At 37.2% G+C, this 14,371-nt stretch overlaps 1 protein-coding gene across 1 annotated transcript in view; it reads left to right on the forward strand.

The window, feature by feature from the left end:
- The window catches only part of FRMPD4 (FERM and PDZ domain containing 4), a 301,877-nt gene that overhangs the window by 274,018 nt on the left and 13,488 nt on the right, over positions 1–14,371 (forward strand). The window contains 5 exon segments of the mRNA XM_066176819.1: positions 5,752–5,856; positions 7,026–7,133; positions 10,170–10,301; positions 12,361–12,480; positions 13,233–13,369. Of these exon segments, the coding sequence (XP_066032916.1) occupies positions 5,752–5,856; positions 7,026–7,133; positions 10,170–10,301; positions 12,361–12,480; positions 13,233–13,369 (602 nt within the window).

Raw genomic sequence — 14,371 nt, forward strand, 5'->3', positions numbered from 1 at the left:
TCTGCAGTGGAAGCAAGGGTGTCTGCAGGGATGTGGGACAGTTGAGATGATGCCAGTGTGTGCAGCCAAGTTTTGTCCCTGAAGCAGTGCAGGACCCCCCAGTTTATGCAAACCTTGGGCCACAAGGTTGCCTTGGCGCTCCTGAGTCACTTTGAACATCTGGTCCATACTGGCCCTCACACTGCCACACCATTGCTGTCAGTAGTGCCTGAGCCTGTTGGCATCTCTTTCAGCCTTGCAACCCCTGGGTGTAGCTGCAGGCCAGCTGTGTATCCTGTCCTGGTCTTCTGTGCAAGGGATCCTCTGAAAAATACAATTTGCCATACAGTTTGGAAATAATATTTATGCCTTCAAAAATTATGATGCACGTATATTTTCCCCATTTGTTTAATTTTGCCTCCTCCATGTTTCCTTTTACTATTTTGCCAATAAAACTGGGATGATGAAGTAGAAAGCAGACAAAGAAAATAAGAACTTTTAAATAAATACTGAATTTCTTCCCCATTCTTGGCAGAAATACATCTCTACAAACATTTCATTGATCTCTATTCTTGATGGTGATTTTCCCTCTACCACTGCATGAAAAAAAAATCTGCCAAGATGGATTACAAAAGTGCTATTTCTTAATTGGTTTTATTTGTGCTGTTTAGAGTGTGTTTTGATTTTGCATTTAAGTAACCATCCTTTATGATTGCAGGTGAAAGTAGACACAATCTAGATTTATAGTACTCTGTAGTTCACTTAGCACTCTTTGAAGGCTTTTGTGGATCATTTTTGCTTAAATGCATTCGGTTTTGTTTAATGCTTAAACACATTAAAGCACATTAAAATTTCATTTTAATTATGACCAAGCCAAAGCATTAGGCTATCTTTTTCTTTCCATCAATATACAAATCCCTGCTAGGTTCTTATCATCAGTGCTCCTAAGGAGGTCACTGAGCAGCTCAAGCAGTTAAAGCAGTTCAGAGTTTTGATTTCTGGAAGTATAGCATTTGATTATAATTTCTGACTGTTTTATTCTGTAAGTGAACTATCATTCTGATTGTTGCCTTATTAAGTTTTAAACATTACTTAAATCAAATGACTTGCCTGTTTGATATCCTTTCAGATTTTATGTGCAGAGATCATTTGATAGGTTGCTTTCATGATTAATCTCTTAAGCTCCTTGGATGAAGTCCAGGCCCAGCTGAGATTTATGGCAATTTTGCTGTGCATTAAGTTTTGCAACAGGAAAAAGATAGGATCGTATTCTGTTTTTAAAGAGATGCTTCTTGTTTTAACATGGTTATACTTCTGAGACACAACAGTTGCAGAAAAACTACAATAAATAACATATATGGATTGTAATGATTGTGGCAACAACCTTATTGAGAGTTTGTGGGACTAATGATCAGACTGTTGATTTAGACTACCATCTAAAATGGTAAAATATAAATAATGCAAATAATTAAATGCAATTGTCTATGATAGATTGCCAACTTTTTAAGAGGGAACCCAGATCTGACCACTATTCCAGCAAATAAATTTGTGCCAAGATTTTAACAAAGAAATACTCCTGATGATGATCTGTCAGTGCCATGTGGTTGTCACAAATTACTGTGTGGTAAAACTTGTCCACATTATTTCTTCCATGTCCTTACTTGCTCTTCTACAATGCACTTGTGAGCCAGTATAGTCTTTTCAGCCTTGTTCGCAGTTATGAATTACCATATTTAGTTTGCCTTTGGGCATTATGTCCTGTTCCACTTAATAAATGTAATTCTTCCTCTTACTCACCTTTTATTTGCTTGTTAAATAGTGGTGCTTGTAATTGCTGTTAGCAGTGAACCAAAAAGTCAACACACTTTTTGCACTTACGCAATTTTTTTCCTTATTTGCTAGCAAACTTAATATTTTATATTAAACTAATGACTATTTTTAAGTAACAAGTAAAATTTATTGCATATACACTCTGTGACTATTGTAAAACGATAGTATTTCTGTCATTTTAAATGTAGTATTTCTAATTTTGATGCTTACTGTCACAGAGAAGGTTTCTTTTAACCTTGTGATTGTCCTATACTGCTGTCATTCTATTTCTTTATGATATCTCAGTACTACACTGTGCTCTTCTAGATACTAGATCCTTCTTTTTCTTTAGCATGAGTAAAGGTTTTGCTATTGCAGCACCTCTACTGGTAAGAGCACTCAAAGGGGCTTTTTCAGCAAATGAAAACCACTTCCTTTGCAATCTCCCCCAAATTATAGTGTACCTGCAAAAGTGGATGAAGAACCAGACATTTTTATTTTCATCAAAAAAGTTTCTCTCATAGTGTACGATATTTTTTCTAAAATCTATCAATAAATGACCCACTGTAATGCTGCTGACAAATATAGGATCTAATTTTGAGAAGTCTAGAAAATGAGAAAGTAACATTTTCCTGAAAGCCTGCTCTGCAATCTTTTGTGTTCTGACCATGCTGATGGGAAGCCCATTGATTGGAGTCACTCTAAGCATGGTTCAAAGTAGGTTCTAGGTCTTCACTATTATTTCCTCCAAGCACATCTCTGTGCAGTGCCTCATTTTCCTTGTTAGCAGTTTCTCCAGGTAGTGTTGAAATCATCAGCTGATTTTCTCCTTTGAATTCTTTGTAAACAAATAAAAATTATTTAAAATCCTGATAAATTTCAGCTTCTAATAGGAAACAGGGCTTAGGTCACACAGAGTAAAGTTTGAGGGGTTTTGAGTTATTTTGACTCCTTGTTAAAATGTGCGCCCTCATTTTGCAAAAGTCACTCTAATTAAGCTGTTTTTATCTGTGATAATGCAAATACTTTACTTGCAGTGATATATGTCCTGCATTAGTGTAAACACCTCCTGCTTAAGGTCATTAACTGAGAATAATGGCATCCATTTGGCTAAAACACAAAGCATCAGAAATAAATGAACCTGGCGCTATGAGAATCATTAGGTGATAGCATTCTTCTACAAACCTAAGACATTAAAATACAATTGAGCTGCACATCATCTTGCTGAGGCTTTGTTAGACAAGTGAGTTCTGACAATCACACCCAACCGTTTTCCTAGGTATTTGCACATCCTTTGGAAACACTTCTATTCCCAAAGAAAAAATGTCAAGTGTCAAGTTGATGAGAGGTAGAAACAATGACATTGCGCAATTAAATGCAAAAGCCGTGCTATCACTCAATCCTTTAACCAGAAGAGAATGTTCTTCCAAATACATGGCGCAGCTGTTTAATTTTCTTACACCCCTGGTTTATAGTTTGGAGCTTTTTGGAAAACAATCTGCTTCAGGCTCACCCAGAGTGCCTGGCAAAGGGCCAGAGTCCTTCCCATGTCACCACAGCAAAAGTGGAAATGAAGCACCAGGTTTTGTGGTAACTGTGGTGGGCTCCCCTGGCTGTGCAATGGGTATATTACACCCCACAATCCAGAGAGGCTCTCGGGAACCCACATATGTTCAAATCTTTAGTTGTCCTAAACTCTCCCATTGCATTTTTGCAATAACATAATTTACATGTTTATGCCTCTTGCAAGTGACTTTTGAGGTTGTAGAAAGAAAAAGAAAGGTTGTAGAGAGCAATAGGGACACATAGTGGTTTGCCGTATTTGCTGTATGAGAATAACCTTGCCAGAATCCAGAAAACATTTGGCAGTCTGCCTGTTGAGAGAGGCCAGACTGGTGACTCATCTGTAATAAGAGCAAGCAACAGTACAGAGATTCGATCAGCAAGAATAGTAAGTGAGAGCCAATCTTTTCCCCATGTTCTTGCAAGGGAAAGCCAGTAGCCTAATCCTGCTGCTGTGCTGCCCTGTGGCAGTGGAATCAACAGTTTGCAATCTATTATTTGGGTGCCAAATAGACCATCCCCCTTACAAATTGCAGAAGGGGACTACATGGAGAGGAAGGAAATTAGAGAAGGCATGTCTAGAGTTCTTGTATTAATCATGGTACCATTTTATACTGTTTCTTTCTAGCAATTAATCTCCAGAGGACAGTATTTAAACTGCTTCAGCATTTCCACGTTGTGCCCTCTTGCTGAAGAAATCAACAGGGTCCCACACCCTGAGACACTATTGTTATTTTTTCATGCCTTTTTTTTTTTTTTTTTTTTTTTTTTTTGTGGGAGAGGTTGTTTCAAAACCTCTGGGGATCTTCCACTTTTTTCAGCAACGACTCTGGAGGCTGGGCTTTGTTTGTTCACGGGGTTGAATTTTCTGATATTTACAATTATTTATTATTGTGTGGTCATATGTTCTAGAGAGGTAAGAAAGAATGACCTGTGAAAACAAAGAAGCATTTCCTTTTATTTCTTGGTTCTATATTGTGCCTCAGGAATTACTGGATGTCTCTGATATTTCCTGGGAGAATGTGGCAGTGTTCATTCCTTGTTCACTGGTTGATACTGAGCTTATGGTAATAGTTACCATGTTTTCAGTGTGATGATATACTGGAGGCATGCTAGAAATGAGCTAGACTTCTTCTTGCTAGTTACTAGAAACAAGGCTTCTGCATCACAAGAAAATAACTTTTAAAGCAGTTTCAGCAGAGAGCAGAGACAGAAACAGAGGAGCACATAGCCTTGTACTACTCCATTACTCCTGCAGATTGTTAGTTGAGTCAGAATTTGAGTGATAATAACAAGACTTCCCATGTTTGCAAGGACAGCTCTCATGCCACATTGATCATCACCACTTGTGCTTCCGCTTATTTCTCACAGGCAAACCAACATGACTTAAGTCTTTATTCATTCAAAACTAAAAAGACCACTCCTTGGGACTTAGAGTAGGATTCTGAAATTCTTAATTCATATTTTCACAAAACAAATGGATCAAAACCTGGCCCAAAAGAGCCCAGTGACTTTCAGCCAGAGTGAGAAAAGTCTTCCATTGCCTAATGTCATGGTTATGAAATGAGGCAGTGCCAGAAGCTCTGTGTTGGTAACTGATCTGAGAATAAACCAACCTCACTTCTGCTGCTGAAAATGGAAATCCCATTGACTGTGAATATTTCATTTGCTACTAAAAAGGAATTTTTATTCAAATTTCTCAAGTGAGGAGATTTTTTTTTTCCCAGGGGCTGAAAACAGGTGAACCCATTGCATAATGTAGTAGGTAGAAGTCAAGTAGGTCTCAGAAGAAAATTCAGAATGCTTCTACACTTCTAATCCATGAAGCCCTACAATATGTCAATATTGAAGGCATGCCTTGCACAGGGTGTGTTTAGGAGATAACCTTCAGGGGAAGTTTGATGGCTTGCAGGTGCTTCTTGGTGGCTTTCACTTGTGTTTTGAAGTGGACAAATGCGGTGAGATGCCACTGCATTTGAAGACCTCCCAGACACTTTTTTGGCAAAAGTCATGTGTATGTCTATCCAGTTGATCCCAGATTATGCAGACATTTTCCATGCAGTCTGTGAAGAAAGGGTCACTGGTAGGTCACTGGTCAGTGTCCCTTCATGCAGACAAGGTTGGGTGACAGCAGTGATAGTGGGAGCACTACAGGAATTTGTGTGTGCACTGAGAGCCCTTCTCATCGGTCTAGTCTAACAGTGGGATAATTTTCAGTATGTTCAGTATGCACTGGTGTTTCCTTATGTGTATGTACATATAGATTACCTCAGGATGCAGTATGGTTTGACTGTATTTCCATTCCTCTGTATGCAAAATGTTGCTTTATGCACAGAAGGTGGAAAGAAAGCTTTTAATTTGAAGTTATGTGATATATTTTGTCATCATCTTTTCTTCCAGTCTCCTAAATCAGCTTTTATTAGTGCTGCAAAAAAGGCAAGATTGAAGTCCAATCCTGTCAAAGTGCGCTTCTCTGAAGAAGTAATTATCAATGGCCAGGTGTCGGTGAGTATTCAGCTATTTAACCTCAGAAGGGATTGAGCATTTCATCCAAAGGTACAGCTCAAGCCTGCAAAGGGAGGTAATTACATGGCAGGAAAAATGGTGACAGGCTTGCAAAGAGAAGGATTTTTCTGTTTCTGAAGTTTTCCAAAGATCTTTTTTTTAAGTTCATTGGGCCCATAATTTTATGAAAAAATTCTCCCTTAAAATAAAATTAAGATGCTAGTGAATGAGTTTTGTGGTGATAGCACATATGTGTGTCTTTGTAGTCTTGATAGTGTTTTTGTGTTGTTTTTTTCGGATCAGCTTTTGTTTTCATAAAACCCATAAGCTCAAGAGAGGTACCACGTCAGGAAAACTGATTACCTCACAGACTCCTTTAAAATTTGTTTAATCTCCTTGAATTTATTGTTTCCAGACCTCAGGCAACATCAGCCTCCCTTTGAGAGTTACTGAACTCCTCCTTAGACATGAACTCCCAGCTCATTTTCATGATTTTCCACAGCATCATTCCACACTGATGTTTTTAGCCAACTGTCTTCCAAACATAAATTGATACTGCATTTGTTCTGAAGCAATTTCTGCTTTTTAAAATAAAAAGAAGCAAACAAAATCTCCCAAGATTTGTTTCCCTTCCTTTTTCCTCTTTATTTTGCTATACTGGTTATGAATCATCAAATTAGGTAGCAATGTTCTATGTTGCTCTTCTTAAGTGATGAAAGAAATCAGCATTTAATATCCACCTATAAAGAAAATGTTAAACACCTTGACTGTAATCCTTACTAATAAACCATAGTTTCCATTTTTCAGATTGAAGACACTAAATAGCTCACTACATTCAGAGAAACAGTAATCCATTTTTCTGTTTTAGTGAAAATGTTTAAACTTCAGAGGACATATTTATTGTCAGAGAGATACTATTTGGGTAAAGTGAGTACTCCAAGCCAGACATAAAATGTATGTGAACAGTTATATTTTTCCAGGACAGGAACCTATGGAGGGCAGCTGTAATGAGCATGGCTGGACCCCACTGATATTTCTGCTTTCAGTTTGGGCCAACACCTTCCTTCTCAGTTTTTGCTTTTCCATCAGAATGATGTACTTCTCGATAGAACAACATTTATCTTTCTCTTGTTGCATGTTGTAATCTGATTCACTAATTTGCTTGACAGGAAACAGTTAAGGACAACTCGCTTCTTTTCATGCCAAATGTTCTAAAGGTGTATCTTGAAAATGGACAAACCAAATCTTTTCGTTTTGACTGCAGCACTTCAATAAAGGTAAGCCAGTTATACCTTTGTATGAGACCTTAAGTAATTATCATTTACTTGGAATGCTTTAAGAACAAAATTACTGGTGTGTTCAGTTTGGGCTGGACTCTTAGTTCAGAAATAATTAGGATTTGGTCCATTTTTCTGCTCTTAAGAACATATTTTATTGTCAGTGAAAAAGAAGGGATGATTTTACTGTGCTTGGAGCACAATCAAAATCGTGTGCTTGTATCATTTTGATATGGTGCCAAACACCAGCATGATTTGTCAGCAAAAGTCAGGAGCTAAGAAGATTAAGATGTTGGTTGCTGATTGAATATCATCTGGCTTATCATTCAGTGAACTTAGGATAGGATATTGTAGGGTTATGCCAGTGATAAATTACTCGTCTCAGTGCAGTGCCCTTTGCACTTTTCATAGCACATTCCACATGCAGGAATAAAAAGGTAAAGCCCTGGCACAAAACTGAATCTGCCAGGGAATGTCTGTGACATTGTTCCATTTGGGTTCCTAAATCAGAGGCATCACCAGTGTCAGTGAGAGCCTTGGAGTAGCATGGTAAGCAGTAGGGATAGCATTATTGTTTGGGGAAGATAGTTTCAACACGGATTGGTTACCAAATCTAGCTCACTGCATGGTTGCATGCATGCTTGGGACACCGAGACATGAGAGGGGCATGGGTGGGAATGATTGATGAAGACTGGAGGCGCTGGCTTTTGTGACAATTAAGGGATTGTAAAACCAGGCATCTTTGAAGAAAGGCTGCCTTTGTGCTCACTGCGATACAGCAGCATGCTCAATCAGTTACAGTTATTTACTAAGGCAGACAAGAATTTTACTCCAGTCTGATGGTAAAACAGATGCTAGAGTCACACTTAAAAATGGGATGCAACATTTTTTAATAATTGTAGCATAAATGCCTTAGGCATAAGTTGGATGCAGGCATGGATACAAGCATACATCCATGGATACTGAATTCCTTGAGTCCATTTGAAAATTTGGCTGGAGAAGAAGGAGGAGACATTACTCATGTAGCTAGTGAGGTCTCCATACCCTTCTAAGGCACATGAGCCCACGTTATAGTATTTTCTGTTATGAGCATATAAACAACCAACCTATTCCAGGGATGTTTTGTCCCTGAAGACCAGTCTTTGGCCATCACATTACATTCATTTTCAGTAGTTTTGTCATGGATGTGTCATGTACTATCAGACCAAATGTCAAATCTGAAGTCATTGGCACATAACCATGTGACCTTAGTTGCCTAGCTGTATTGATGTTGCAAACCTGCTTTGAACTTAGTCATTTTGACTGCTTGTAGGAATAATTTCCTTTGCATATAATTCAGGCAATTATATATTCTGAGGCCTGCACAGCTATAAATGACATGCATGTCATTTATATATTCATAATATTTCATAATTTATTCATATATTCTTGCATGTGTGTGTACATTCCTCAATGTGGAGGGGTGGTTGTGGATTGTTGCTTCTTTGCTTAACTGGGGTGACATGTCCCAGGTGAGTGCAGGTAAATGGAGGGGGTTTTTTCACCTCTATCAGTCCAGTAGTTCACCCCTTAAAAAGGAGGGTGCAAGCAGCAGCTAACCTGCAGTCCTCACTTTCCATATTGTTGGGTCATAGCACCTGGGCTGCCTCTTAAGTTTTCAGATGAGAGCATATCTAGCAAAAACTTTAGTGCAGTAATTCACAGGCTGTGTGCCTTAGCCTCATATTTTAAAAGGTCCAGAAGAGCTAGTGGTGCAGTGCCATTACTACCTTAAAAGCTTATATTTAGTATTGTGCCGCTTCATGTTACTGTTGTGCCCATAGTCTTTTAGCACAGTTTAGAAGTATAAATAAAAGTAGATTCAATGTGTGAGTAATAAATTCCCCATTGATTAAGATTAAGATTACTTTAATCTTATAGTCAGAATGGTATAGTATTAGCCTCCGTTATTTTGAGTGATAGCTTGCAATTCATTAATGCTGTCTTATATTCTCTACACTGTAGAGAGCTGTCCCCATCATCCCACATACATTTTTTCATCCTTCCACCAGTTTGGTCTTGATTTTCCATAAACACGCTGTAATTGATCAATTAATCTTCCTAAATTATGTTAAAACACTTGAATTACAATTCGTCATGATCTCCTTAGTAAGTCCTATCCATCTGGATACTTACGTATATCTGGAAATCTTTCAGATGGAAGGAAATGTTTTAATCTTGTCACCAACATACTGTGAAACTATTTCTAAATGATGGGTTATTATGTATTTCTTTTTCCTACAGTATTCCTTAAGTAAAAGATACCTTGACAAACGATATTAATAATCTGCACACATTTACAAAGCGTTATGAAAGTAAGGTAGGGATTGGTTGAATGGTTTTGTGAAGAGGTCTGTTTAGCTGTTATCTTAGATACAGTTGCTCTCAAATTAACTATCCTTAGTCATAGTTCAGTGTGAAAAGAGCTAATCAGGAGTCTCTAAAAATTGATATGGTCCATCAGTTTAGAGCTATTGTTCTGCAGAGATATTGTCATCACTGACTTTTCTGTCAGCATTTAAAACTCAAGAAGTGAGCTTTAAAAAGACCTCTTTGCCATAAGAACAAATAAAGGCCATTCATTTAATTTTATTTTTTTGCTGTTGAACTCATAAATTTGGGTTGACTGCTTGATGGCGTGGCCCCACCAAAGGGAAGAGAATAGTGATAAGACGATCTCTCCTTTGCTGATGGGTTCTATTTCGAGAGAGAAAGATATGATTTAAGATCCACACTGATATAATTTGCGTATTAAACCACAAGCAGAATGTTGTCCATTCCCAGCAATCCCATTTATGTATTTCTCATGTTCATATCTGTTACCATCTTGGGGATGTTTGAGGAATGGTTGTGATGTCCTGGAAACTTTGTGCAAAACAGGCACAAAGCCTGGGCTTCTGCCCTGTTCTGGGTACATACAGGGTGTGTGGCACTGAGGAACTGTGTCCCAAGCATTTCATGAATTTAAGTACTTTTTATAAACCCTTTGTTAATTAGGATGTCATCTTAACACTTCAAGAAAAGCTTTCCATCAAGTGTATTGAACACTTCTCCCTAATGCTGGAACAGAGAGTTGAAGGATCTGGAACGAAACTCCTTTTGCTACACGAACAAGAGACTCTAACTCAGGTTTGTACAATGGTATATGGAAACAGATATTAATGAGATGGGTTAATCAGTAAATTATCCATCTTTTTCATCACTCAACTGAGTGAGCTTCAAGCCTTATAGTTTGATACAGTCTATCAAATAGCTAGCATGTTTAGATGTGATTGTAAGAATAAGGTTCTCACAGGAATTTTCTGTTATAAAAACATCATATTTCATTGCATGATTTGGCCTTTCAAAAATATTAAGAATTAAAAAATCAGACTGAAATCTGAAAAATACTTATCTAACCTTTTCATATCATATGAGGCCCAGCTAGTGAACATACTCAACAGCTGGTAAATCCATGGTAACAATTCTGAGAACCACAGTCTGACCAAATTTCTTTAAAAGCCTTATTTTGATGTTTTGTTCCAATCTGATTATGCAGATCTGTATCTGTGTGACAGGGAATAGTCCTCTTTCTGATGAAGTCAAGTTTGGCTTGTTTACACAGAGGTATGTTATGTCACTTCAGTGATGATGAATTGTGACACAGAAAATGTTGGTGTGACTTTCTTCCTTAGATTACGGAAGTGTGACTAAAGTTAAAGTTGCTTCACAGTTACCAGCAGAGTATTCTGATTTTATCTGCTTATCATATTGCCAAATTTTTTAGCCTGAAATTTTCTATTATATTTCTGTGTTTCAGGAAAACAGCAGTATTTTTTAAAATTTCAGTTAAATTGGAAGAAGAAGGAAAAAGGAGAAATGGATCCTTAGATGTGGAAAATACTTAATTTAAATGACAGAATCCCTGTAATTATAACTAGAATCTGTGTAGTGGTGTGAAGGAGCTTAGTTTACCAGATAAGCGTCTTTTTAGCATTTTCTAACCTTTAAGTACTTGCTTTCGCCTTGTTAACATTCTTTTCTTGTGGGTATAAGCTACCCAGGGATTCCACAATATCCAGAAATACTCAAAACTTGTCCTCCTAGCCTAACCATCTCCTTGAAGTTATTGGTAAAATTCTCACTGAAATCAGAAAGCTGATATATGAGTGAGCTTTTCAAAAATCCCATCTGTAGCTTTTATTAATATGTACAGAATATGTCTATATGCTTAGGAAAGAGGTGAGACAATGTGAAATAAACAGACCTTTTGGAAATTGTTTGAGCAAGACAGAGACTTCATTGAAGATTTTTAAAAGTATAGTTTTGTCAAGTAAAGATGTTGATTATAAAGTACCCCAGCTCTCTAACTGCATTAGATTAATTGAATGAATTACATAAACTACATTAATGCCGAGGGTTTCTTCTTTGAAGTTTCTGTAAAATCAGCAATATTTTAATTCACCATTATAATGTTGCTGCTGACCATGACTTACAGTGGTGGGTTTGGATTGTTACCCTTTTATCCAATTATTCCTTTGCTAGGCAGTGGTTTCCTGTGAATATACCCAGATTACAGAGTTAGATGCTTAAAAAAGTTTTGCTGACCAACACACAAAGCAGACTTTTTAATTTTTTAATGTATTGGACCTCAGTCAGAAGTTATGGAGTAGATCTCTTAATCCAGAATGACCCAGGAAAAAGACCTAATTTGTCTCAATTTGCCTAATGAGTTAAAACAAGCAAGAGAAAGTGAGAGTAATAGCTTCCAAGTTGGGTCTCACCTGTGCTCTCAGACAGTCTAAGAAATAAAATGTGACCTCTCCCCAGATACCTAAGTCTTCTCGTGTATGAGTATTTTAGTCCTCCTGAAGCTCAACTCAGTTTGCATTTCACTTGGATAGTTTTTGTTAAGATCTGTTTTCTCTGTCATTTCAGCCTGGTTTTGAGTGAATTCTGTTGCTTTGAGGATGAGTTGTATCAGGCAGTCATGCCTGTATGAGTCTAAAAGTCCTTCCACAACATTATATCTATGATGTTCTTAGGTGAAGAACTTAATAAGTAGCCCATGGCAAAACTCTTTTTTTTGGGCAGAATTATCTGTCTTGCTACCACAGGGCTCTGGAGCAGGGTAACATAGCCCAAGACTATAGACCCTGTTGCTCAGCCAGGGGTGCCAAGCTCTAATATTATTATTGCACTGTCCTAGGTGACCCAAAGGCCAAGCTCGCATAAGATGAGATGTCTTTTCAGGATTAGCTTTGTCCCAAAGGATCCCATTGATCTTTTAAGAAGAGATCCAGTTGCTTTTGAATATCTCTATGTACAGGTAAGTGAAAGTGCAGCCATTGCTAGCATAAAGGAGAATTAAAAAATATACTGACTATATATATAAATTTACATCTTCACATAGAAAAGCATGGTTAAAGTGAATTCTGGCTTTTATTACTGCTGCATAAAGCAAATCAATCCACTTGGGGAATATGCAAAATCCCTGTCATCTACAAAGTCCTCTTTCTTCATAAGTCTCTCCAAGTAGTAATGCTTTGATATCTTTCCAAAATATATTTGCTTTAGAGAAGAATGAAGCTGAATTAATTGTTAATAATTATTTATGGTACTGTAATATCAGACAGAAATTATGTCTGTAAAGGAGGTTCCAGTAAAGTGGATGGCTAAACTGATGTACAAGCAATGTGGTTCCCCTGAGTATGTCATCAGGTATAATCCTGCTACCCTGAGTCCAGATATGCTGATACCCTCCAAGCACTTTTTGTGATGGAGGATTACTCTTCTCTCTAGGAAGGCTGGGGAGAGCTTAGGTCAAAATAATCATGCCTTTTGCTCTTTGGCAGAAGTACTGGTATTCTTCATTAGTGCCCGTGTTGTGAATATGTGACATCTCTGAAAGCAAAAACATAGTCCTGCTTCTGACTTAGGGGTTACTTTTCATGAAGTGTTAGTTAAAAAAAAAAAAAAAAAACAAAACAAAACCAAAAAAAGATACCAAAAAAACCCCAGTAATTTATTTTTAATGCAAGATTTTTTAACGTGATGCTCCCTCTACTGGTTCTTTGGCAGAGCTGTAACGATGTGGTCCAGGAAAGATTTGGACCAGAACTGAAATATGACATTGCCCTGCGGTTGGCTGCATTACAAATGTATATTGCAACTGTGACCACCAAGCAAACTCAGAAAATCTCCCTCAAATACATAGAGTAAGTTGAGAATGCTATGTGTTCATTGAAAGTGAAACATTAGGAGTAACTTAAAGATTCTTTAAGGTTGTTTCTTTAGCATGACTGCATGCATGCACCAATTTAGGTTTGTTCTTTGTCACTGAAATTAATTCAGGTGTGTTAAGAGTGGTACATCTTGTCCCTTTGGTCTGTTTACCTTTTGATCATCTGCTTAGGAATGTAAAATAGACTATAAATGTAAATATGAGTAGCTGATTTGCTGTTAGTGATTTAAGATCTATGTTTATAAGGTCTATATCCTAAAGTTTTAGTAGAGATTATTATAGTAAGATTCAGATTATTGCTCAGTTCAGAAGACAGTAGGTCATAGACTGGGGTTTGTAATATTTCTTAAATGCAGAAATACTCCAGTAGGCACCTGTCTTATGTATGACATCACATATATATATAACTGCAACAAAAAAAAAAATTGGAAAGTGCAAATGTGTGTATATCTGCTTTGATTTAAAATTAAAAAAAAAAAAGGCAACAAAACCCCACAACAAAATAAAAACCCCAAGCCCTAAACTTCTGTTGTTGTTGCTTAGTTTGCTTGAAGAATGGAAATAATAACCATTACACACTCAATCTGGTAGAGTTTATCCATCATATTGAAGACAATGCTATATTCTATCCTATTAATGAATCTGCAAAAATAGTTACAAGTGAAGAATTGGTCTTCTGTTAAAAGGAGCGCTTCAAGCAGAAAACTAATTTAGTAAGTGGAGGCAATTTGGTTGCATTTAGAGGAGGACCCAGCCCTCCCTACCCCAAATATAAAGGTGAAAAGATAATGGCTTTGATTTCCATGTTCTAAAAGAAACCAATAAAGTAAAATTAAATCTGACATTACATTGTTTAATAATCTGCTGTTTTAATTCTGTAATCGTACTTGTCAATGTAATCAAGTGGTGTTTACATGGACTTAGATATCAAACCTAAACATTCGTTTCTGAATGGCATGACTGAAGAGATAGAAGG

Source organism: Chamaea fasciata, unplaced genomic scaffold (assembly GCF_029207755.1).
Source record: "Chamaea fasciata isolate MVZ Bird 193981 ecotype frontalis unplaced genomic scaffold, bChaFas1.0.hap1 SCAF_2, whole genome shotgun sequence".
In the NCBI taxonomy this organism is placed as follows: domain Eukaryota; kingdom Metazoa; phylum Chordata; class Aves; order Passeriformes; family Sylviidae; genus Chamaea; species Chamaea fasciata.